Consider the following 23,096-nt stretch of genomic DNA (forward strand, 5'->3'; position numbering starts at 1 on the left):
GGCCAACTTGCCTCAGTGATAATGATTGTCTTTGCTAGGATGGCACTTTGGACCCAATCCTGATTTCTTCACACACCCAGAATGCAGATGTATATTGCCATAACAGGAGGCATCTGAATTCGGCGACGAACACCCCGAGTCAATGCCCTGGCGGAAGATAGCTTAGCCGATGGGAATTAGAGCCAGTATATATCAAAACAAAGTCTGCCAGGTGGGCTCCAAGTCGTATATAACCACTGAGTCAGCAGTTTGTTCGCAGTGACTGGTTGGTATGCGCTGGATAGATTCATCGCAAGGTCTTGTCTGAGGACGAGGCTTTGTGGATCCATTCCCGGTATGTCTCCTCCACCACTCCACAAAGCCTGCCTAAGGTAAGGATTTCAATGTCCATTTAAACCTCAAACATATGTTATCAGGGTGTAGCAGTCGGTGCTTCGTCAGGCTGCAAGCGAAGCTGTCTGCAATGGCTCGTATTCGAAGCCTAAAAAATCCACATTCTGTTTCGATCTCGCGTTGGTATTTGTGTATTCAGTTCATCTTGCCTTCCTACGATCCGGCATGCTAAAGCTCGGTGACTACCATCAACATTCTCCAGATGTCTTCAGCAACGAGAACAGGATAGGCTCAAAAGTAGTAAGACCGCAGTGACAGTGTTGAATAAGCCGTATACAGATGCAAGAAATTCAGGTCCAATCAATCCTTCTCATGCAAAATCTTGATTTGGGTATCCAACATTTAGGGGTAGGAGTAATGAAATTGCGATTGTACGGTGGACTATACCCCAAACCTAATGAGACGAATCTTTGCACTACCATCACCTATCGTTCCAATGTCGAACCACTCCTTGCATTCCCTGGCATCGGAATCTCGCCATATGGCCTCTCGTTCGCGTTGTCAGCCAGTAAACCTCCATTACTACTCCCAGTCCCCCCATTAGTCCCATTAGCCCCATGGCCCCCATCGCATCCATAGCTCGCACTCCTCCCGTGCGCATAGCTATCGCCACTCATGAGCCCGGTCCAATCATCCTCCCTTTTCTCTACGTCCAATCCGGGTCGTCCGCGGATCCGCCTATATGCATACTTTATGCGATCCCAATAGTAAAAGCCCAGGAAGATCAACATGAAGAGGGCGAGGACAGGTATTGTAACGGCAAAGGCGATTACGAATGTGCGCACGGGGGGAGGGCCGTTGTCCGTGGCAGCGGTGGCGCGGGTGAGGAGTGTGTAAATCGAGGCTTCGAGGTTGTCAAGGACCGGCATCTTGTTGAATATGGGAATGAGCGTGAGTGGGATAGATGTTGTAGTTCTGTCACACCGCAAAAAGAGTGATATGAGGGGTTTTCAAATGAGATTTTTTGTTCAGCGAGAGATGTAAACTTTGTTGTTGAGGTTGAGAGTTGGAGATGGTCTTGAATTATGCCTGTTTGGTTGATATGCAGCAAGGTGAAAGCATGACATACCACGGCTAAGTGCTTTAATACAGAACGTTGGATAATAAATTAAACAGAGTCGTGCCCTCGGCGAACGGGAAATGGAGGATACAAATAGGGTCCTAATTAGACGCCTCATATCCTAGTCAAGCATGGCATCAAGGCCACCATGGCTCAGCCTCGATTTCGACAGGATCGCAAGTGTTGGGCGTAGTTCACACTAGGAGGAACCATAACTGCGCCGTTGCCACATGCGGTTTAGTGGAAGCTATATTGGGACCTGAAACATATCTCTTCTGCGAGAGCGTTGAGATCATGCAGATTGAGTAGGGCGCGTGGCTGTGGGAATGCATGCGGGGGGCGCGGGCGCAAGTGGACGAATGAGCCGGAACTGCACCGTGATGCGACGTCAAGAGAGACGATATTTGTGGTGTGTAGTAATCGTATGATGTCGATTGCTTTTAATAGTTCTTAAAGATCTTTCTCAGTGGAGCAAGGGTATTTGAGACGAATAGACTCCTGGTATCGAGCATACAGTATTCGACATACTGATCGTATACGGCTAGCGTCGCTAGAATGTTGTTTTGCATCCTAAGCCTCAAACTGAGCAGAGCGGCTGGCCTGAAAACCTAGAAAGCAGGTAAGGTCATATATGACAGTAATTCTCAGATAATCCATTGATGGTCTGAAGTCTCGTTGGTAGAACGGGGTAGAATCTCTAGAAGTCCTGAAAGTAATTGTTCCTTTCGTACGATTTCTTGCTACATCAGAAAATCTTACTTAGTACTCTCTTTACATCCGCATTATGCTCTATCTTATCATTGTCGGTTGCCTCCCTTTTATAAACCTCATTCTGGCGGAAGTGCATTTTTCGGCCTTTGCCCTTAGCAGCGGCTGGCATATTGATGTCGGGTATCCGATCTCCATCTGCAGCGTTTGCAATTTCTCCATTTTGCTTCTGTAGCCTCTTTGCTTTGATACCTTCTAGCATCTTCGCTTGTTCTACGCTCTCCAAGAAAATCTTGTTCTCCCTCGTTGTCTGTGCAATTTCGGCCCGTAACCTGGCGGCTCGCTCAGCATTCTCGTTCGATATCTGCTCGGTAAGGTGATGCCACTTGAAGCCTTTCAGATATTTAATGTTCCAGACATCATCGTGATACCAGCCACCCTTTTTCCCGCCAACTATCTTTGTGTTGAGTGTTTCTGCCACGACCTTTGCGACCTTTTTGTCTGAGAACTCCACCCATCCGTCCGTGAATGAACGTTTCTTGTTCCCGCCAGATTTGACGCGACGTGAATGTTGGGAAGGGTCTTCAGGAGTGAGAAATATCCGACCAATTTCGCCGTATGGTTGAAGAAGTGTGCGTACGGCGGATGGCTTCATGAATGGAGGTACGCGTGAGAGGTATATGACGCCTGTTCGGGAGGCTTTCTTTTGGCTTGCTTCAAGTTTTTTTGCACTTAACGCCTTGATTTTTGCTTTGCTTGAAGGTGGGAGTGGTGTGTCTACTAAGGTATCGACATCGCCGTTGCCATTGGGACATGAGTCTATGCCTCCCTCAACATCTGAGATATCCTGAGGAGTCTTTGTTGCTATGTTTGCTTCATCGTCATCGTCATCTGAATCGCCGTCGTCGCTCGTCTTCCGCCTCTTGTTTGCGCGGCGATCGAGCGCTTTGCTTCTGCTCTCCTCTGCAGCTTCCGAGTCGTAACCTGACCCTTCATCATCGGTCAGGTCATCTTCTAGCCATTCGTTGCGTTTGCGTGTTGTCATGATGGGTCTTCGTGGTTATATATGAGAAAGTCGGTGTCACGATTGTGACAAAAAGTTTAGCGCGATCAATAAGCTTATCGATTAATTGAAACCTAAGGCATCAAGGCTTTCAAAGGCATCAAAAGACCAACCACCACCTCCCGTTGGGCTTGGCGAAGGATTCAGTTGCCGAGACATTGATGTCTACCTAGGTAGATCTCCATTCAACAGTACAGTATTACAGCATTACAGCCTGTGCCCAGTCTCATGTCGCGGACGGCTATGAAATGAGAAGAAAAATACTGCATCTCTCGTCAACACGGAGTTTCCGATGCATCGAACTCCGAGAGGTCGACTGATCAGGGTTCATGTGATGTAACGGTGGCTTGACTGAGCCTGGGCCTTGAGGCCACCGACCAAGAAACCTGGTTTCCTTTTGAATGCATCCGTTGTCTGTATACGCACGATACGTCTGACGGGGCCGTCTCTTGTCTTGTCGTAGATCTGGAAAAGCACCGCTACGGAACCAAAAACCCGATATAGGGTGTCTTGCAAATGTAGCATCAGATGCCTGCACAGTCATAGTAATACGAGGTACAGTCATATGGCACCTAGAAAAACATAATGCGAAATCCATCAGTCTGGTATTCGCATTAATGAGCCTATGCGTAAAATTCCCCCAAAATAGGACTGAAGTTAACTCCCTAGTACGCTCGAGTAACACGTTTACTGGGACGATATATTTATCTCCTCAAACCCCTCATTGTCCAACTCTCAGCGTCTACAATCTACCACCACCACGAATCAAAATCAAAACGTCCATAATGTCCTTCTCCAACCTCCACTGGTGCCCCTACGTCGCCGAGTCCATACGCGCATCCCCTCCTCATCCTCTCCAACGGACATACATCAGATCTCAAACGTACGATCTCGAATTGGTATTTTTCACTCCATCCCAATCAACACCCTGCCAGCCTCTCCTCTTCGCACACGGCGGCTATGGGTCCGCATCCGTCTGGTACCCATACATGCTCTTCTTCGCCGCACGTAATATCCCGTGCTACGCGATCTCCTATCGCGGACATGGTAATTCTACCTGCCCAGGGTTTCTCCAGATGGTCTATGGCACCACTAAAGGTATGCTAGCCAACGATCTAGTGGCCGGCGTACAGGAAGTCGAGCGGCGAGAGAGCGAGAGAAAGGGAGAAGTCATGGAGGGCGAGGTGGTGCTTGTAGGGCACTCAAGTGGCGGTGGACTGGCGCAGTATGTGCTGAGCGAGGGGATGGTGAGGGTGAAAGGGCTAGTGCTGCTGGGGAGTGTACCTGGGTTTGGGTCGTGAGTAAATCCATCGCCACCTTCCGTAAGCCTGTCGATGCTGATATCCATCGAAGACTTGGCGTATATAAAAACTGGTGGTTCCGTGTCGACCCATTCTTCATGCCTCGTGTCGTGCTGCATCTGTGGCATCCGACGTCCCCTCTATCCACGGATGCACTTGTGAAGAGAGTGTTTTTCAGCGATGAGAAATCAGATGAGGAGGTGGCGGTGTTTCGTCAGAATATGGCACCGTATGAAAGCTATTGGTGGCCAATGAGCATGATGTGGACTTTTGCAGACGCTGGACGTGTGCTACAGAGCATCAAGGGTTGGAACCAGGCAGGTAGCGAGAGAGTGCTCGTACTTTCGGGGTCTGGGACGTACTATGTACACCAGAGATCATGGAGCAACTTTCTGCGTGGTATCGGTCTGCGTTTGATTCCATGCGCAAGACCGATAACCCTAAAGGTTCTGGATCCGAGATAGTGAAGAGTCAGATGCGAGGTGAAGGGGTGAGGTTTGAAATGGTCGAAGGAGCTGGGCACCATGTTCAGAACGATGTGCAATGGGAAGACGGGGCGCTGAAGATCCTAGACTTTTATGAGCAGCTCTAAACGCAGCAGTTGTTAGGCGAGAAATTTGAATCTCAATACGTCTAATCTGCTTGTTAACGGCGCAAAGACTGCGCCTTAAAGCTTAAAGGGTTGGCCAAGTTCATTGAATAGAACAAGGTAGCGGTCATTGTTCTGCAGGCCGTCCAGACGCCATTTCCTCTTGATGAGTAGTTTGCACGATCGATTCTGCAGGGCATGTTACTACGTTCAAGTATTTATACATGTTTTATACTGATGGTGCAACTCCATTACACTGTCGCCTCATCGCTGCGCCTTTGCTCGGCACCTTTGATGTGTGACGTCTCTGATGATTCTGCCTCATGCTCATCCTCAACATTGTCAGGGGACATTTCGCTATTCCCGTCCTGGTCCTGCTTATGTGCTATACGCTGCTGTCTTCTCCAATGCTCCTCTGAGACGCTACCCCAAAGCTCTTCAAGATCAATTTCTTCCCTTTTATCCTCGACAAACATTTGAACTACGATCATGCACCCCTTCTCCTCCTCACCCCACCCAATGAAGGCTGGCCTCTCCTTCTGAGGCGCGTCTACGGCCTCTTCTATCCGTCCTACAGTAACACATATCCAGCCAGATCGTATCCCGTCATCCGCTGCCTCGACCTCGGTCACTCCTGCGGTCGCCATGACCTTCGCGCGTTTCGCCTTGCGCCGCAATTTGATCTTCAACTCATTACGGCCTAACAGACCTGCCGCGTAAGGCTTCATATGAAATTCTCGGCGGATCCACCGGCAGAATCGGTCTGCGGACACGTGGAGATGCTTCTCGGAGCGTGCCGTTCCGATGACCATGATCAGATTGTTGCCAAGAGCAGATGGAGGGTCGAGATGGCGGAGATCGAGGAGTGCAAGATCATCGAGACCGAGATCGGTAGAAATGTGCGAGAGAAGGGTGTGCAGGACAGGTGGTGGGTGAGGAGGGAGCTCAGGAATCTGTTGGCGTGCGGCAAGAGGGTTATCGGAGGACTGGGTGGGTGCTGATTGTTGGAGATACCATGGTACAGGGGCTAGGGTTGGAGCGGTGGACTCCTCTGCGGATGGTGATGATGATGAAGTGGTGAGGGATGGAGTCTCGGCTGTATTGGAGGTTGGCGCAGCACGGTATATGGTTTTGAAGCCTGGTATGCTGTTCCCTGGTGTGTATTTGATGCGTGGCTCGAGGTCTTCAACAGAGTCGCTGGGCTGCGGTATTGCGTTCCATGGCTCAACGAACTTGGGCTGGAGGGTAGGGAGTGCCGCAGTCTCCAACGTACTGGTCCCTCCCAAAGAATCGTGAGATATTTGGTCTTCTATGGCTTCATTTATCCCCTCTACCAATGGCTCAAACTCTTCAGTTTCTTGTTTTCGTCGATTTGTCCTGATTCGAGGTAATTGGAAGGAAGCTGATGTGGATATGTTACGCGATTGAAGTGTGTTGCGTTGTGTATGCCTCGCCACGCATGTGTTGGGTATTGGCAATGTAGCGAAGCGATTGACGATAAAGGTCCGACAATGGGCACACCGTAGCGACGGTAGCACTGTTCTCGTGAGAGACATAATCTGTACACGGAGCGTGGACGACAGAACGATGACAAGAACGATGCGCCTGTAAGTCCAGTCGTCTCAAAAAGTTCGGCCGTTACCAGAACTTCAGCCTCAGGCTCACCAAGGACGTACAAGCTAACTAAGGGACCCTCGGGATGACGCCGACCGGCGCCGCGCCTTAGTAGGGGCCAGGGCTGAGAGCGTGGGGCAAATTTATTTCAAAGCACGAGAACTCACTTGCAGTCTGCGCATCACGTCTCACAGGACTCTGTCTCTCTCTGTCTTCGCCAACACCCTATAGCACTTCTCCAAGACGCTCAGATATGGATATCGACGGTCCCATCGCCATACAGCCGGCGCAGCAGTATGCAGCAACGTAAGTAAGCCGTTCCCCGCAAAGAAATCTAATACTGACTCAATCTAGCATCCTGTGTTGCAATTGCGGCGCGCCCATAGATGGCACACAATCCGCAGGTGCATTATGTTTCGACTGCGTTAAACTCACCGTCGACGTCTCCGAAGGCATTCAACGCGAAGCTACTCTTCTCACATGCCGCGACTGCGATAGGTGGTTGTCACCCCCGCAGCAATGGCTTGTAGCTCAACCCGAGTCAAAAGAGATGCTTGCGCTGTGTTTGAGGAAACTAAGAGGTCTGAACAAAGTCAGGATTATCGATGCAAGTTTTATCTGGACAGAGCCCCATTCAAGGAGAGTGAAGGTCAAGATCACGATTCAGCAAGAGGCGTTTCAGAACACGATCATACAGCAGTCATTCGAGGTGGAATATATTGTGGCAAATCAGCAATGCCCAGATTGCGCAAAGTCATTCACACACAACACATGGAGAGCAGTTGTTCAAGTTCGGCAGAAAGTTCCACACAAGAGAACGTTCCTGTACCTTGAACAGCTCATCCTCAAGCACGGCGCGCACCAGAACACGATAAACATCAAGGAAGTTCACGACGGTATAGATTTCTACTATGGCCAACGGAACCACGCCGACCGCTTTGTTGACTTTCTCAAATCTGTTGTTCCCGTCAACGTCCGTAAATCGCAAGAACTAATCTCCATGGACATTCACACGTCCACGAAATCGTACAAGTTCTCCTTTTCCTGTGAACTGATTCCGATCTGTAAAGACGACCTTGTTGCACTTCCCATCAAGTTAGCCAAGTCTGTCGGCAACATTTCACCACTTTGTCTCTGCTACAAAGTTGGTACATTCATCAACGTACTGGACCCATCTACACTACAAACAAGCGAGATTTCAACCAACATCTACTGGCGTGAGCCGTTCAAATCACTTGCTGACTCGCAAGAGCTTGTTGAATTCATTGTGCTCGATATCGAGCCGCTAGGCAAACACAACGGACGGTACACACTGGCAGAAGCGACGGTGGTGCGGGCGGATGATATGGCTGGTGGCAGCCAAGAGTATTTCGTCAAGACACACCTTGGGGCGATTGTACACCCGGGTGATTCTGTGATGGGATATCATCTGACGAACACGAATTTCAACAGCGAGCTTTACGACGCGCTTGAAGGCAATTCAACGTACGCAAACAACCTTCCGGATGTTGTGCTAGTTAAGAAGCTCTACGCGCGCAAGAAGAAGAACAAGGCACGTACGTGGAGGGTTAAGCGCATGGCGAAGGAAGAAGGCGAGATGTTGCCGCGCAAGCAAGATCAAGATCGGATCGAGCGCGACTTTGAGATGTTCTTGCGCGACGTGGAGGAAGACTCGGAGCTGCGAGCGGGCCTTGCGCTGTACAAGGCGCAGCAGAAGGAGCAACAAAAGATGGAAGGCATACAGGAGGCTATGGACGAAGACGAGAGTAGTGAGGACGAGGGTCTGCATATACCCATGGACCAACTGCTTGACGAATTTGAGGACATGACGATGCAAGAAGATGAATAGGCGCGACGTAGGGTTTCTTGATACCAAAAGCATAAGTGTTGGCGTTGCGGATAGGGAAAATTCGAAGGTAGGAAGAAAAGGGTATGTGCATATCTCATAGTTGAGTATCGATCGGCGCGTACCGATCAATAAAAATTACCAATGACCATTTTAGAGTGACATGCAGTGTTGTTTGTGTGGACTCATTTCTTACCAAGCTGACGACGACTGAATTGCCCAGGTACAAGGGCGAGTGGGCAGTCGTCGTGCTTTGACCATTGGAACGCGACACGTGTGACATCATTATATGGCATGAATGCATGGTGATGGATCCGTTGGTAGTGATAAAAATAGTGGGCGTACTGTATGTGGCGAGGTTCGCCTGGCCGCCTGAAAATGCGACGATGATAATTATAGATAAAGTCCGTCTCAACTGCTGTCGTGCAGGCACTTGATCTTCGTTGAGTCCAATGCAGTAGGTAGGCAGTGGATAGTCTGTAGCACTCTTCCACTTCGTATTGCGCCGATGATGATGTGGAAGATGGAAAATTGGAAAACATCATATCTTGTGTACTTTTTGCCGAGTTGTGGTTTCTTTGTCAATGGTCCTAGCCTAAATCATTGCCAGACCCTCGGCCTGTCACGTTTTGTTCCTATTCCTCTCATTCACCGCATTATTAATCCTTTCCCTATCACTCGACCCTTGCCTTGTCGAACAGCACCTCGGCGCACCCAACACCTGCTTCCCAATATAATCCGCGGTGTTAATATCGAATTTATTATATCGTTTGGCGTAGACGCCAGCATCATCTTCGATCTCAATGATGTTAATCTGAAGGACTTCTGGGTTGGTATCATCTATTGGGACAAGGTGGTCGAACGTAACACCATAGTAATCAATCATACTTTAGTGGTGTAGTGGCATTAGACTTGTAGGCTCTTGTAGTGGGGGATGCTTTTGGGATAATGAATTGAGTTACATACGTTGTCTTATCTACCCAACCCATGTACTCGTCCCTTATTACCATGTCCCCAGCGTCATCATGCTGTACCTCACGATGGTATATTTGCTGGAACGCCAGTTCCGCTAACTTGGGTCCACCAGACATTGGAAACTTTGGAGAGTAGTTAGTCAGGTGCCATGACACCTCTGGAAGAAGCCTTTGAAGAGCTAGTAGTGGACCTTCGATGTGAATTCGAAGCGGTTGCTCCAAGGACGGTGGATGGAGGGGGTGCGAAGGTGTTCTAACACATGGTGGGATGTAGAGTGGGAGAGCTGGCTGATCTGAGGGCGGAGGATGGAATCTGTGGATATGCAAGCTATGCTCTGGGTTAGTGACGCATGGAATATTAAAGATATCCATCATGGGTGGAATGGTAATGATTCGATGAGGAACACGCACACGCGGCGTCTTAGTCTACGCCATAGGTAAGGGCTGAGTTAAACATAGCGAGCCCGGATTTTATCAACACAGTCACTTCTGCATGTACCATGTACCATGTACCATGTATCATGTATCATGTATCATGTCCATGCAATTACCCCGCGTTGTCAAGACGGCCTTTGGCCTTGGGTGGATAGGATCAGTGAATGGACCGGCAATAACAGTGGTGACGCATCGTATGTCGCAACAATCAATGTGATGCACACAGCAGCACGACACGACTACTGGCGCAAATCAAAGTGAGACACTGGTGGCACGAAGTAGCATTGCAACACACCAGGACTGCGTGAGTGTGTCGGTCGGGCGAGACCCAGAACGACGACAACAATAACGGCGCCACCATCACCTCGATGCAACGTAGCGTCGGAATGGCTGAACTGGCTGGATCCATTATCCGTACAGTAATTACTAGTACTATTGGAAGATAAGGTTAAGGTGATGAATACATACTAAGACTGGCTGAAGTTTGCACTGACTGGCTGGGCTGGGCTGGGCTCGTCGGAGCTGGTTATCTTTTTTGGGCGTCTTGTCCCTACTTACTATCCATTATTACTTAGTCCTAATTACCTCATGAGGCGTAGACTGCAGACAGCCAAAAGAAAGAAAAGGGTATAAGCTACGGTATGATGTACCACATACTAAGTAATTTAGAGAAAGGTATTATTAGTGAATGCTGCTGAGTCTATTGGGGCTGACAGTTCCCCTCCGCCCAGCTACCGTTCTACCTAATCAGTTATTCTTCTCCTCTCTTCCACTCTTCTTCCTCATCCATACACCTTCACCTTCACCTCCATCTCCATCTCCACCTCTATTTCTCTCTCACCACATACTGCTGTCGCAGAGCCATTCGTTATCCCTCGCGCGCATTACTGAAAGATCAGATCTCGGTGCTTTTTTTCTTTTTACCACGCAGCCATTAATACCCATCGAATTGTCCGAGACCCCAACCTGCCCTGCCCCGTTTCTGCACCCTCCCGCGCTCCCGTCCACCGCGCGTCCTGGGGGTCATGTCCGTTCATTGCTATCGTTGCTATCCGCCACCACGATAGACAACCACCACTGCCGTTTCCGACTGCGATTAGCCACTTCCTGTATACCTACTCCTGTCTTCATACTGTCGACCTCAACTTGGCTCCACACATCTAATATTACTGCCGTACGCTGCAGTCCTACCTTGTCACCGCCGCTGCGGCCCCATCGCTCCGCGAATCAACCCTGATGGGCAAGTGTATGTGCAACTCTACAAGACTAGAAGCCAGCCTCGCAATAGAAGAGTACTGATTCGTGGCTCAAGGGAGATACGGTATCGTCCTCGATGCGGGTTCATCAGTACGTTTTACGCCCTGTCCGCTCATCTTAGCAGAGTCTGGCCCTACACAATGGATCTCGTCTAACATACGCTATAGGGGACCCGGATACATACATACAAATGGCTGAAGCCAGATAAAGCAAGGAAAAAGGCCACAAAGGAAGAATTGGCCAACTTGCCCAAGGTCGAGGGAATTGACGTGAAGAAGATCCACCCTGGTACGCAGATGACAAAAGCATAGTGAGCATTGCATTTGACAAGGCTGCATAGGAATCTCCACCTTTGGCGACAAACCTGAGGATGTCGGCCCTGACCACTTACATCAGCTCTTCGACCATGCCTATACTGTCGTTCCCGAAGACGAGATAGAGGACACTCCCGTCTTCTTGCTCGCCACAGCTGGAATGCGATTACTTGAAAATAGCAAAAGGAAGACACTTCTAAAGGAGATCTGCACCTATGCAAAGAAGACGACTAAATTCCAATTGCCCGACTGTGATCTGCATATCCAGGTCATTCCTGGCGAAACAGAGGGTCTGTATGGTTGGATAGCTGCGAATTACCTATTGCAAGGATTTGACAAACCAGATGCCCATGACCATGGCAAGGATCATCACACTTACGGGTTTCTTGATATGGGAGGTGCATCTGCACAAATAGCTTTCGCCCCGAATGCCACCGAGGCCGAGAAACACGCAAACGATCTCAAGCTCCTACGCCTGAGAAATGTAGATGGCACCTCGACCGAATACCGAGTCTTCGTGACGACATGGCTGGGTTTTGGCGTGAATGAGGCTAGAAAGAGATATGTCGAGCACTTGCTAGAGGCCATGCCTGATTCAGACGAGCTCCCAGATCCATGCCTACCGTCCGGTCTGACGGTCACAACGAAAGGCAGACCGGTCGAAGCAGGATCGCCTGAAGACAAGGGAGAGAAGACACATATCTCTGGCACCGGTAAATTCGACACCTGTATCCAGTCAGTCTACCCACTTCTAGATAAAGACGCTCCCTGTGCAGATCCACCCTGTCTGCTCCACGGCTCTCACGTCCCAGCCATCGACTTTGATGTTAATCATTTCATCGGCGTATCGGAATACTGGCACACAACCCATGAAATATTCGAGTTCGCACACAAAGATAAAGCATACGATTTCCATACATACCAAAAACGGGTAAATGAATTCTGCAGCATGTCTTGGTCCGATATATCCAAGGGTGTCAAAGACCATGCTTGGGGCAACAAAGTCGACGAGACCACCGCCCTCGAGGTGTGTTTCAAGGCCTCTTGGCTCATCAACGTCCTTCATGATGGCATCGGCGTCCCACGTATCGGCCACGAAGCTCTCCACGGAGGTTTCAATGGCACCAAAGAGGTGATAGATAAAGCCAAAGACCGCGGCTACCTCGATTACTTCCAAGCCATCAACAAAATCAAAGGTGTCGAAGTCTCTTGGACCCTCGGCAAAATGGTGCTCTACGCATCCTCCGAAGTCTCACCCGCTGACCCTGACGTACTCGCCGTCGGCTTTGGCACAAACGAGCCTGGCAAAGGCGTAAGTTCCGACTTCCAATACGCCGGAGGCTCTCCTCTTCGCTGGTCCGACGACACCTCTCCTGATGACGACGACAATGACTGGCACGACGTCTTCACCCACGATTCTCCACGCCGCATTCCCGGCTTCTTCCTCATCGCCCTTATAATACTGGTCGCTTTGATCATGGCCTGCGGTCGCGAACGTCGCTCCTCCTTTATGCACCGCATGCGCCGTGCGTTTCCTGGTGGCACACGCTCAAAGGCCGCTGGCAAGCGCCGCTCTAAACCGCTCAATCTCAAACTGAACATCGCAAGTAAGCTGTTCGGCTCAAATACGCCACCGGGTCCCGCTTATGAACGTGTTCTCGAAGAAGGCAGCGCGTCAACTGGCGGTGCTGACGCTTTTGAGTTACCCGACATGGACGATTCATATACAGACGCTGACCACTCTGATTCAAGCGAGGGCAGTATGCGTGTAGGGCGTACGAGTGGATGGGCGACGCCACAGATCAGCGGTACGAGTGGATGGGTGACGCCACAAATCAGCGGTACGAATTCAAAGTCGTTCTCGGACATGCCTGCGTATTTTGATGCGCCCGCGTCAGCACAGGTTGTAGGGCTAGGCATTGGGAGTGTGCACCCTAGCGGTCCACCAAGCGTAGTCGGCAACGCAATAGCGCGCGGTGGACTCATGGCGCGTGTTGATAGCAGGGAGCGATTGAGTCTGGATGCTGATACGGCGCCGGCGCATGGACTGAGGGGCAAAATGGGACGGGTGGCCAGTAGTAAGAGTCGAGCGAGCAGTCCGAGTAAGTTGAGGAGTTTGAAGGAGAGTGTGGATTGAGTGAGATGGAATGGGTCTCATCTCGCTCTAATCAATTGAAGCATGCGTGAACATGGCGTTTTCGGATTCAATTTTGGCTGGATGGGATGGCGTGGCATTTATGAGGCGAACGAACGTCTCGGCGTTTTATGTTTTAAGGGATGACTGTTTGAATGACCCGACGCTCTGAATAAGCGGTCGTCGGTATAGAGTGGAGGACATATCAAAGTACTATCGCAGTCTCGCGAAAGGGCCCCATGTTCGAGTACGTATTATACACTAAACCTGAGTAATATAATTTGTGTGTGTGGAGTCTCCATCTTTGTTTTGAAAATATTCACGACGAGTGGTCAAGAGTTCAGAAGACAGGAGTGTTGATTCTCCATGCGTCATACCTATTATACATACTACCGACAGGAGACAAGCCACATCATACTCATCCTTACATGACTGGTCTTTCCCACTGTTCCTTATGAACATCTGTAGACAGCTCTGGCCCATGCTCGTTCCGTGCACTGGAAGTCTACCAGTGCCGTTTTAACAAAAAAGACAAGCCGCAGACGCGGGTTTTGTTCCAATTACAATGCAATAATACCTGCGATGAGCCCCCAAGGCCAAGGAGAGAAACCCTAAGAAAACGCCACTGTCTCCGTTTGGGTGTATGCCCTATATGATCTGAGTAAAAATGTACATTGAAGGTGGTGTTGTATAGGCGGTGGTGGTAGCAGTAGTAGTAGTGCGTGCGTGAATAACTAGGGAACAGTTCAGGGAGCGGTATCATCCTTGTCTTTCCCTTTGCCAGGATCAAGACTTGGGTCGCCTGAGAATGGACCAGTCCTGAAGTTGGGCGTTGTTTCTTTCTTCTGACTAGGAGGTGCCTTTGGATCGTAAGGATCTTGCACCAAGATTGGGTCTGTGGACTTCGTGTCGGGATGGAGCTCGACTCCTTCGTGGCCCTCAAGGTCACTCTTGCTAGTTCTGTGTCCGAATCCCAAAGAGTCATTATCACCACTGCGACGCTCTATAGGCGACCATCCTGCGATGCTTCCTGCCACAATGCCAGCCATAGCAGCCGCCGGGCCGAATGCGGAATTTGATCGAGACCGTCTTCTACGCCGAGAGTCAGGCGTTGGTGGAGCCAGAGAATGTCCGTCCTCACTGCGTTCACCATTCGGAGTCGAGGGAACAGACAAGCTTGTTCTCGACCTGTGTAATGCTTCCTTCGGGTGTTTGATTGTCCACTTAAGTGCACCGAGACGACCACCACGCATCTTTCTGATGAAAGCCAACTCTTCACGAACCTCCAACAGACCTTGATTCCACTCAAAATCGTCGGAGATGATTTCAGGAGGCGCCTCTTTGCGCTTGAAACATGCTGGAGTCAGACCACGAATTATTTCATCCGGAATCAGTCGGATTATGATACCGATCGGGATAGAAATGAAACCAAGGAGGATTGAATATCCCCACTGTGGGCCATTCAACTTGGACACCGAGAAAGCAGCTCCGCCGAAATTGATAATGATCGCCTGGCCACCTATCATGAGTAACATGATACCAATGAAGAAATAGTTCCTTGTAATGCCCTCAAAGATATTGAAACCATTGTCAAGCCGGCGAGAGTTGAGCTGATTGAAGATTTGCATCCAGACAAAAGTGTTGAAGACAAGAGTGCCCAGCCGATCCTGCTCTGGCGCGGATTCGTAAGAAAGGATCTGTGCTCCAGCAAAATTCAGGATCAAGGTTACAGCAAGCTGAAAGATGGCCTGCCCAATAATCATCTTCCACATTGTGAGCGAAATCAAAGGAGCCGACTTCGGCTCTGGCTTTCGATTCAGTAAAGTCCGAGTCGGCGGATCTGTAGCCAATGCCAGAGCAGCAAAGGTATCCATGATCAGGTTGACCCATAATAGCTGCACAGCAGTAAGGACAGATTGTTGATTCTCGCTTGCAACAGCGGAAACAAAAGTGAGAAAGACGGCCGTGATGTTGACGGTGATTTGGAATTGGAGAAATTTCTTCACCGCATCGTTTACAGCACGCCCCCAGAGTAAAGCTTTCACGATTGACGAAAAGTTATCATCCATCAGGATGATAGCAGAGGCTTCTTTTGCAACTTCTGTTCCCGAGATACCCATAGCAAATCCAATATCGGATGCTTTTAGTGCCGGAGCGTCATTTGTACCGTCACCTGTAACGGCCACAGTTTCGCCAAGCTCCTTGAGGCGCTTGACGAGAATGCGCTTATCTTCTGGACTGGAACGCGCAAGAACACAAAGCTTTGGTATAGCTTGATCCATCTGCCTCTTGCTCATCTTTCGGAATACAGGGCCTTCCAGAACGAGTCCGCCAGGGACAAGGATACCGCAATCTTCGGCAATTGCCTTAGCGGTCGTCACGTTATCGCCCGTGACCATACGGACGAATACACCGGCCTTTTGACAATCTTCAACGGCGCTCCGAACGCCATCTCGAAGGGGATCTTGTATGCCAACCACGCCCAAGAATGTCATGTTCTCGAAAACGCGGCGGAAATCAGCCTGAGTAGGATCATCTTTGACCTCTGCGCCCTTGGGGGGCCATTGCTCAAAGTCTCGATAAAGAAAACCAATCGTTCGGAGGGATCGGGATGCATATGCTTCAATCAAGGCTTCGAGGGTTTTACGGTTGTCGTCAGTCAAGTCTGCAACATCGGTGCTCTTACTAGGTTCCGCAACAATTTTGGTGGCCTTCTTCAGCAGGATCTCAGAAGCACCTTTGACGTACATTCGATAGGTTCCATTGGTGTTTTTCACGATCGCGCTAGAGCATTTTCGTCCGGAATCGAATGGGATCTCTTGAACAATGTCTGCATTAGATCGTTCCGTGGTCAACGGTCCCATACCTAAGTAGTCTCGGGCAAATGAGAGCCCAGCTGTCTCAGTCTTGGAACCCGTAAATGTAGCCTCTCCATCCTCCTCACTTTCGAAAGCCTTTGAGTTGATGGCGATAGATTGTTTGAAAAGCTCTCGCATTTCCTCACTAGTCGATGACACAAACTCAGCCGGATATATGTCATCTGTGTCATTAAGGTTGCTGCCTTTCATGCCGTTGCCATCATCGGTAGGTGCTATGAGCTTTTTATCTCCAAAGCGTAGGACTGTGCCCAAGGTACCAGCGACGATCGTCATTTTGTTTTGAGTCAAAGTGCCTGTCTTATCAGAGCAGATCGTAGTTGCGTTACCCATCGTTTCACAAGACCGCAACAATCGCACGAGATTGTTATCCTTTAACATTTGTGTGGTCGCAAATGCAAGGGCGAGTGTGACGGCCAACGGAAGGCCCTCAGGAACGGCAACGACAACAATGGTGATTGTGACAATGACAATATCGAGAAAGAGTTGACCTTTTCTAGCTGCTGACAAGCCCTTCTCTGGACCAACAATGTTCACCAGATACCTGATGAACACAACGGTGAATAGGAGTAATGCAGCCGCGCCACCAAGCTTGGCAATATATTCGGCCAGCACATTGAGTTTTGATTGCAGAGGTGTGACTTCGGCATCCTCGCGGAGTGAGAGCATTACTTTGCCATAACTCGAGTAAATCCCTGTCGAGGTGACCAAAAACTCCCCTGTACCCTCCTGGACTTTGGCTCCCGATAGAATGAATGGATCCATCTTCTTGCAATCTTCTTTGTTTTCCAGAGCACGCTGTACGTCCGCAGCAGGCGTCTTTCTCATCAAATCTGATTCGCCTGTTGCTGATGACTCGTCACACTTGACCCCATACCCTTTGATGAATATACCATCGACAGGAACCAAGTCACCAGGTTCAAGCATGACAATGTCGCCCACAAGCACATCATGCACAATGATTTCTTGCTCCTTGCCATTCCGCCTCAGCTTGACGAAACGATCGTCCTTCTTGTTATTCAGCTTCACGAATTGTCTTTCCTTCTGCCAGTCATTGAGTGCCCCAACAGAAACGACTACGAAGACGGCAACCATAATGGCCACACCTTCAACCCATTCAACTCGGGGCTCTCCGTTGGGATGAGGTTGCGTGGACTCGAAGATACCTAGTGCTAGCGATATCAAGGCGGCTATAGTCAAGAGTATTAGGATTTTGTCATTGAATGCCATCCACGCGAGCCGAAAGAAGCTTTTGGACTTCCGTTCTGGAAGCCGGTTATCCTTGAAAGCCCGTATTCGATCGGCGAAAACATGCTCTATTCGCTTCGCCGACTTCATAGTGTCTGTTCTTTGAGGCGTTTTGCTAGTGGGATCCATAGAGCCCGGATCCCGAACTTGTGTTGCATCTTCGAAGGAGACATAACCGTCAAGGAACTTCTCATCGGTACTGAGTCCAGTTTTCAGATCTGTTCGTAAACCTTTCACAAGTCCAGTAAGGCCACCCAGAACTCGAAAGGCACCGAGACTCTTCGGATTGATCAACTTGCCAAGCTGTCCTGGTGTGAAAGCAAACTTATTGTCCTCGACTTCAAAGTCCGCCTCAGTCCCTGGGTCAGGCTTCAATGCTTCCTCGTCGCTCAACAGCTCAGCGTTACTCGTCCGACCAGCATTCCTTTGATCTTCCGTAGGGCTGTTGACATACGTCGCACTGGTCCCCGACACCGAAGCAGATGAATCTACAGAGTTCCCTCTCGACCTTGACCCTGGAACTGACAAGAATTTGGCGTCCATTGTTTTGTGGGCCGGCGATGAAATGTTGTGAGGGGAAATTGGCCGACTCTCCTTACTTTCGAACGAATTGGTCGCTTTGAGATCCAACGGAGATGAAACAGAGGGCTGCTGAGAATAAAACGAGGATGCGCCGTCGGAGGTTTCCGGCCTCGCCAGGTTATGTGAGTCCTCAACTACGGCAGGTTCCGTCTCTGTTCCGCTTACAGCTGAGGTATCTATGGTAATTGTAGGGGCACGTTGCCTTCCGAAAGGCCTAGGCGACGGTGCTCTTTCTCCATTTTCAGTACCCTCAGGCATCGTGAGTTGTGTGTGACAATTGAAGGGGCCAAAGTGGATACTTTATGTTAAGGTAAACATGTGATTGAACGATGCGGAGAGCGGCGATTGCAAAATCACCTAAAGCGGCTGTATGCGGATCATAGGAGGAGGCAAGCTGAAAGAAGATAGCAGCAAGAATGTGTAGGATGCTGCGATGGCACGCGTGGACCGGCGGTCAATGATGTTGAGAAACGTGGAAGGAGCTGTCGAGAGTCTTAGGAAGCTGTAGGACTAACAGTCGTTAGCTGCTGTTTGAAGATGCGACGTCTAGAAGCCAGTTCACATCTTTGTTGGCGGCGTGAGAGGCGTATAGAAGCTCTAGAAGCAGAGTTGGGATAGACGAAGCTCACATACAAGGGTGTCGAAACGAAGTCACGATGGAGGAAAAGCTCAGACGGACCGAAAAGGCTGAAGTGGGTAGCTCTTGTGCCTCGAGTATTGGCTGACAGAGGATAGGTGAAGGCGAAGAGGCACCGGATTATGGTTAAAATTCCTCGTATATCGTGGCAGTGCTGGATTGTGTGTTGTACAGTGTACGAGGACGCGTTGGCGAGGATGACTGATTGGAGAATTACAGGATATGAAAGAATGGCTAGTGGTAATTGGGTGAGTAGACAGGGTAACGGACGAGTCACCAGAGCCGAAGAAAAGGACGAAGGAGCGTGGTAGGCTGGTGATGATGGTGACGGTTGTGGTGTTGAGTTTGTTTGATGGAATCAGTATTAAACGCACCAAGCAACAAGCATGCATGGAGGTATAATAACGCACAGACCGAGTAGACCTGGTACCGGCTCTTTTGATGAGCTTAGAAGTTTTGCACTGCCTCATTGAAAGTGGGGTCTGCTCATGCATCTGCACTTCTCATTGGTTCGCTTATTGTAAGCTCTCTCGCCCAATCCGCCTGGGCGTCCGTACTCATGTGTCAGTCCAGTCAAGCTAAGCAGTCCAAGACTGATTTCAAGACATGTCAAGACAAGTCAAGATAAGTTAAGACGGGCTCTAGACGTCTTCCATCGTGCCAAGATAGATACTACGCGAGCGCTTACGAAAGGCTCAATCAAGTTCCCCTTAGGTTTAGCCCAAAACCCCAGCTGATAGGTGCTGAACATGTTTCATCGCAATATTTGAGAGACCAGGGTGAGTATCGTAGAAGTTCATGATTGAGATACTGATGTGATTGCCGCTATCACCTTCCACACTTCGAATCACTGGTTAGAGAACCTTGAAATCTTGGAACCCCGGAGGCATCTTAGCCAGCTTGATCACCTCGTATCACGCTTCAGGAAGGGATCTTTCCGGACCATGCAAGTGGGCACTTTTGGCCACCAATGTACTTCGACATGCCCGGTTTTCAACGCTTACGGACAAGGCCTAGGGACTTGTAATTAGAGCTGCAGATGAAGATCTGTACGTTACGGCCTTCTCTAGCTCCTTACCATTGCAGCGGTAGACACGTACAAGAAGGCTGATTCATCCTGTCAGCTTGCCACCTCTCCGTATAGGCAATCGACAGACATCTCCAACAAGCCAGTAACCATCAATCCTGCGTTACCGTCTTTTCTCCGATGTAGCGATCTACCATTTACCAGCTGTGGATTTTCCGCCGGGGAGTGCGAAATGAGGTGACATCTATGCTTCTACAGCCAAGCTAAAAGCATTCATCGTGCTCATCGCATCGCACCACTTAACATGGCACACGTAGTATACTGCTAATTACCTGCCCATTACTTGATACTTGGATACGGGCATGCACCACTTGCGTCGTCATGACTCGACAAAGGGCACAGGCCTCATCAAGTGCACCTTAAAGGTATGCCAATGCTCTTCTATTATCGGAGATGAGCTCCGCGAGAGGTGCACAATGCGCGCCTGGGCACTGTATTACTGTTTATAAATTTTCAGAAGATGATGCTCGCAATGTCATTAATACACGTCGCCGTTGATTTCCGAATATAGTGACACCTGAATTTCAACATCGCTCAAATACTCGATATAGTCCTTTGAGATCTGCGATTTCGACAACTCCTTGCAGCATGCCTTTAGTGGCGACTAGCCTGTTCTTGAACGCTGGAAACATGACATACTCCAGTGCGTGATGCAATTGTTTTCTTCTGATCTCAATCGCTTTGTCTTCGACATTCGGCTCCTCTTGAATGTCGGCTTCGATCATCGGAGCTATGTCATTCCCGGTGGAATCTTTCGAATCATTCTCTCTGCTTGTTGCTGCAGTTGTCGTGTGATCGCGTACCACCGGCATGGCCTCAGGAACGTAGAAGCTAGCTAGCTCAGCTAGAAACGTGTGAAAGCAACTTTTCTCATCATTCCAATCGACATGCGGACCAAGCCTGAGCAAAAACTGAGGCAATTTAGCCATACACGGTACATATCCCTTCACAAGAAGCGGAATCGTGCTTAGATCACCTGTTTCGGAAATGTCAAGCGAGAAATACTCAACCAGCATGTCTCGCTTTGATATAAGATGTTCTTTGACCGTCAAAGCAACCATGTCCCAGTCAAAATCATCTCCTTCATCTTCTGCCGATTGACTCGACCGCTTCTCGTGCTCGACGGCTATCCTAAGAAGCTCGTCTAGGGAGAGAGGTGGTTCGAATCGTATAACGCCGAAATTACCAAAATCTGTCAGACCAACCTGGTAGAAGTACTCATTACACGCGAGCCCGTAGTCGATCAAATAAAGCTTCACACCTCCTTGGATTGCGACCATCCTGCGTCTGTCGTCCACTATACCCACGAAGGTATGTGACGAAAACAAGTCCGTCAATTCATTATGCATGTTGTCCCGCACAGTTGCACGTAAATCTTTGATGGACATGAGACGACATACCGTAGTTTCCGTCTCGTCGTCGATTTCGTACGGGTATTGCGCTTCGAAAGTCTCAGGTAATTCGTCGGCGGTGGATTCTCGCCGCTCTGTGGAAAGCATGGATGTGATTTTTCGAACCTTGGAGTCGGTACGCACGAGATTATTCTCGAGTGTCTTGCGCTTTGTACTAGGCTGCTGCATTAAGAGTCCCTGTGGTCGACTAGGCGTCTGCATACTAAGACGGTCAGACGATGGTGTTATGGTTGGAATGTTCACACTTGGAGACTGGGTTTTACTGGGTCCAGGAAGCAGGCTTTGTGTCATGAAAGTTCGGCTTGTGTCCACACTACCGAGTTTGATCTGAATAGATGAGCATATGGTTTCGATGATCTCGTCTTCATTGAGAAAATTGACTTCGCGCTTCGTGGGATGGACATTTACGTCGACACGCTGAGGCTCGATCTCAAGACTGAGATACGAAAATGGATGGCCGCCCTTGGGCAAGAACGCTTGGTATGTTTGCTCGATGGCTTTCTTAATCGCTGTTGACTCAACAGAGCGGTGATTGATGAATAAAAGCATGGTCGTCTTCTTGATACTGTAGTTTGCATTGCTCACCCATCCCTCACATCTAAATCCCCAGCGCTCGCTAGACGCATCGAATTGGATGAGCTCACGGGCGACCGCAGCACCGTGCACTTGCCGTATTCGATCGAGTGTCGTAGCTTTTGACGCAACAGAAATGGCCATACTAGATTCTCCGTGCTTTTTGCATGAAAAGCCGATGCCACTGCAGTGAACGGAATACCTGCCGACAATATCGAGAATTTTGGCAAACTCTTCGCTTGCTGACCGGAATGCTCGCCTTCGTGTTGGTATGTTGTAGAATAGGTCTTCAACCTGCGAATTATTAGAATCTATATGATAGAACAAACATGTGAGTCAGGAGACAAACAGTGATCTGGGTACCAGGCCGACCAGCGATTGACTTCGGTGCCGGGTCCTGTCCTGGTTTTGATGGAGCAAGCTTTCCTCCCGCATAATGCGCTTTCCAAGCACAACTTGATTCCTTTGTTCTCGTAGTGACAGAGAGATGTGCTATATGACTGATGCTCGCCAAAGCTTCTCCTCTGAACCCGTACGTACCGATAGAGCTCAGGTCCTCAAATGTTTCAAGCTTGGATGTCGTGAAGCGCTCACAAAGTATTGGAAGGTCGCCTTTCTTCAGCGACCTCATTAGTACACTCTCTAATAGCGATTTATCTACGTGCCACTCACTTCGATACCATGTCCGTTATCGGTAATCTGCAGCAGCTTCAACCCACCATCTTTCACCACCACCTCAAGCGACGTGGAACCGGCATCTACTGCGTTCTCAATAAGCTCTTTCAAAGCATGTACTGGTGCAACGATGATCTCGCCGGCGGCGATCTTATTGACCACATCCTCTGATAATGCGACAATCTTGCGCGGCGAGCTTGGACGCGTTTTGGACCCATCGGGCGGCGGCAGCACATTGACATCCATGGCTTCAGCCATTTCGGAGAACAGAATCGCGGTGTATACTAGACGTCATTGAAAAAAGACGATGTCTTGATG

The 23,096-nt window shown here is 49.5% G+C and overlaps 9 protein-coding genes across 9 annotated transcripts; 3 read left to right on the plus strand and 6 right to left on the minus strand.

Annotated features, from left to right (window-relative positions):
* Positions 1-818: 818 nt before the first annotated feature.
* Positions 819-1,262, minus strand: EJ05DRAFT_489308 (uncharacterized protein; the record flags this gene model as incomplete). The annotated part of the gene is made up of 1 exon (XM_033745777.1): positions 819-1,262. One exon carries the CDS (start codon positions 1,260-1,262, stop codon positions 819-821), a length of 444 nt encoding a protein of 147 aa, XP_033597075.1.
* Positions 1,263-2,023: 761 nt separating this feature from the next.
* EJ05DRAFT_541182 (uncharacterized protein) lies at positions 2,024-3,206 on the minus strand (the record flags this gene model as incomplete). Its single annotated transcript, XM_033749646.1, has 2 exons — positions 2,024-2,061; positions 2,213-3,206. 2 exons carry the CDS (start codon positions 3,204-3,206, stop codon positions 2,024-2,026), a joined length of 1,032 nt encoding a protein of 343 aa, XP_033597076.1.
* An 803-nt stretch (positions 3,207-4,009) lies between these two features.
* On the plus strand, positions 4,010-5,117 carry EJ05DRAFT_504153 (alpha/beta-hydrolase; the record flags this gene model as incomplete). Its single annotated transcript, XM_033747523.1, has 3 exons — positions 4,010-4,521; positions 4,578-4,846; positions 4,900-5,117. The coding sequence occupies 3 exons, from the start codon at positions 4,010-4,012 to the stop codon at positions 5,115-5,117; spliced, it is 999 nt and encodes a 332-aa protein (XP_033597077.1).
* A 43-nt stretch (positions 5,118-5,160) lies between these two features.
* On the minus strand, positions 5,161-6,762 carry EJ05DRAFT_514077 (uncharacterized protein). Its single transcript, XM_033748493.1, has one exon. It carries the CDS (start codon positions 6,668-6,670, stop codon positions 5,366-5,368), a length of 1,305 nt encoding a protein of 434 aa, XP_033597078.1. The 5' UTR covers positions 6,671-6,762; the 3' UTR covers positions 5,161-5,365.
* Positions 6,763-6,884: 122 nt separating this feature from the next.
* On the plus strand, positions 6,885-8,731 carry EJ05DRAFT_456810 (nonsense-mediated mRNA decay protein 3). The gene is made up of 2 exons (XM_033742507.1): positions 6,885-7,034; positions 7,083-8,731. Exons 1-2 carry the CDS (start codon positions 6,982-6,984, stop codon positions 8,575-8,577), a joined length of 1,548 nt encoding a protein of 515 aa, XP_033597079.1. The 5' UTR covers positions 6,885-6,981; the 3' UTR covers positions 8,578-8,731.
* Positions 8,732-8,895: 164 nt separating this feature from the next.
* Positions 8,896-9,892, minus strand: EJ05DRAFT_479597 (uncharacterized protein). Its single transcript, XM_033744705.1, has 2 exons — positions 9,541-9,892; positions 8,896-9,461 (listed from the first exon to the last, which is right to left on the minus strand). The coding sequence occupies exons 1-2, from the start codon at positions 9,663-9,665 to the stop codon at positions 9,197-9,199; spliced, it is 390 nt and encodes a 129-aa protein (XP_033597080.1). The 5' UTR covers positions 9,666-9,892; the 3' UTR covers positions 8,896-9,196.
* An 863-nt stretch (positions 9,893-10,755) lies between these two features.
* EJ05DRAFT_479599 (uncharacterized protein) lies at positions 10,756-14,030 on the plus strand. The gene is made up of 4 exons (XM_033744706.1): positions 10,756-11,229; positions 11,296-11,330; positions 11,408-11,528; positions 11,581-14,030. The coding sequence occupies exons 1-4, from the start codon at positions 11,220-11,222 to the stop codon at positions 13,689-13,691; spliced, it is 2,277 nt and encodes a 758-aa protein (XP_033597081.1). The 5' UTR covers positions 10,756-11,219; the 3' UTR covers positions 13,692-14,030.
* On the minus strand, positions 13,999-18,858 carry EJ05DRAFT_146864 (calcium transporting P-type ATPase-like protein). Its single transcript, XM_033739288.1, has one exon. It carries the CDS (start codon positions 18,650-18,652, stop codon positions 14,435-14,437), a length of 4,218 nt encoding a protein of 1,405 aa, XP_033597082.1. The 5' UTR covers positions 18,653-18,858; the 3' UTR covers positions 13,999-14,434.
* A 1,385-nt stretch (positions 18,859-20,243) lies between these two features.
* Positions 20,244-23,036, minus strand: EJ05DRAFT_520791 (DNA mismatch repair protein MutL; the record flags this gene model as incomplete). Its single annotated transcript, XM_033748749.1, has 3 exons — positions 20,244-22,397; positions 22,453-22,719; positions 22,776-23,036. The coding sequence occupies 3 exons, from the start codon at positions 23,034-23,036 to the stop codon at positions 20,643-20,645; spliced, it is 2,283 nt and encodes a 760-aa protein (XP_033597083.1). The 3' UTR covers positions 20,244-20,642.
* Positions 23,037-23,096: the final 60 nt, after the last annotated feature.

Source organism: Pseudovirgaria hyperparasitica (genome assembly GCF_010093815.1).
Source record: "Pseudovirgaria hyperparasitica strain CBS 121739 unplaced genomic scaffold EJ05scaffold_16, whole genome shotgun sequence".
Taxonomy (NCBI): domain Eukaryota; kingdom Fungi; phylum Ascomycota; class Dothideomycetes; order Acrospermales; family Acrospermaceae; genus Pseudovirgaria; species Pseudovirgaria hyperparasitica.

What these genes read in the sequence shown, in the direction of transcription:
- EJ05DRAFT_514077 (XM_033748493.1), bottom strand. Translation starts at nt 6,670, where the DNA reads ATGTCTCTCACGAGAACAGTGCTACCGTCGCTACGGTGTGCCCATTGT.
- EJ05DRAFT_456810 (XM_033742507.1), top strand. Translation starts at nt 6,982, where the DNA reads ATGGATATCGACGGTCCCATCGCCATACAGCCGGCGCAGCAGTATGCA. An exon ending in GCGCAGCAGTATGCAGCAAC is followed by an intron (nt 7,035 to 7,082) that starts GTAAGTAAGCCG and finishes GACTCAATCTAG; the next exon opens with CATCCTGTGTTGCAATTGCG.
- EJ05DRAFT_479597 (XM_033744705.1), bottom strand. Translation starts at nt 9,665, where the DNA reads ATGTCTGGTGGACCCAAGTTAGCGGAACTGGCGTTCCAGCAAATATAC. An exon ending in GGTTGGGTAGATAAGACAAC is followed by an intron (nt 9,462 to 9,540) that starts GTATGTAACTCA and finishes ACACCACTAAAG; the next exon opens with TATGATTGATTACTATGGTG.
- EJ05DRAFT_479599 (XM_033744706.1), top strand. An exon ending in TCCTCGATGCGGGTTCATCA is followed by an intron (nt 11,331 to 11,407) that starts GTACGTTTTACG and finishes CATACGCTATAG; the next exon opens with GGGACCCGGATACATACATA. An exon ending in CGTGAAGAAGATCCACCCTG is followed by an intron (nt 11,529 to 11,580) that starts GTACGCAGATGA and finishes AAGGCTGCATAG; the next exon opens with GAATCTCCACCTTTGGCGAC.
- EJ05DRAFT_146864 (XM_033739288.1), bottom strand. Translation starts at nt 18,652, where the DNA reads ATGCCTGAGGGTACTGAAAATGGAGAAAGAGCACCGTCGCCTAGGCCT.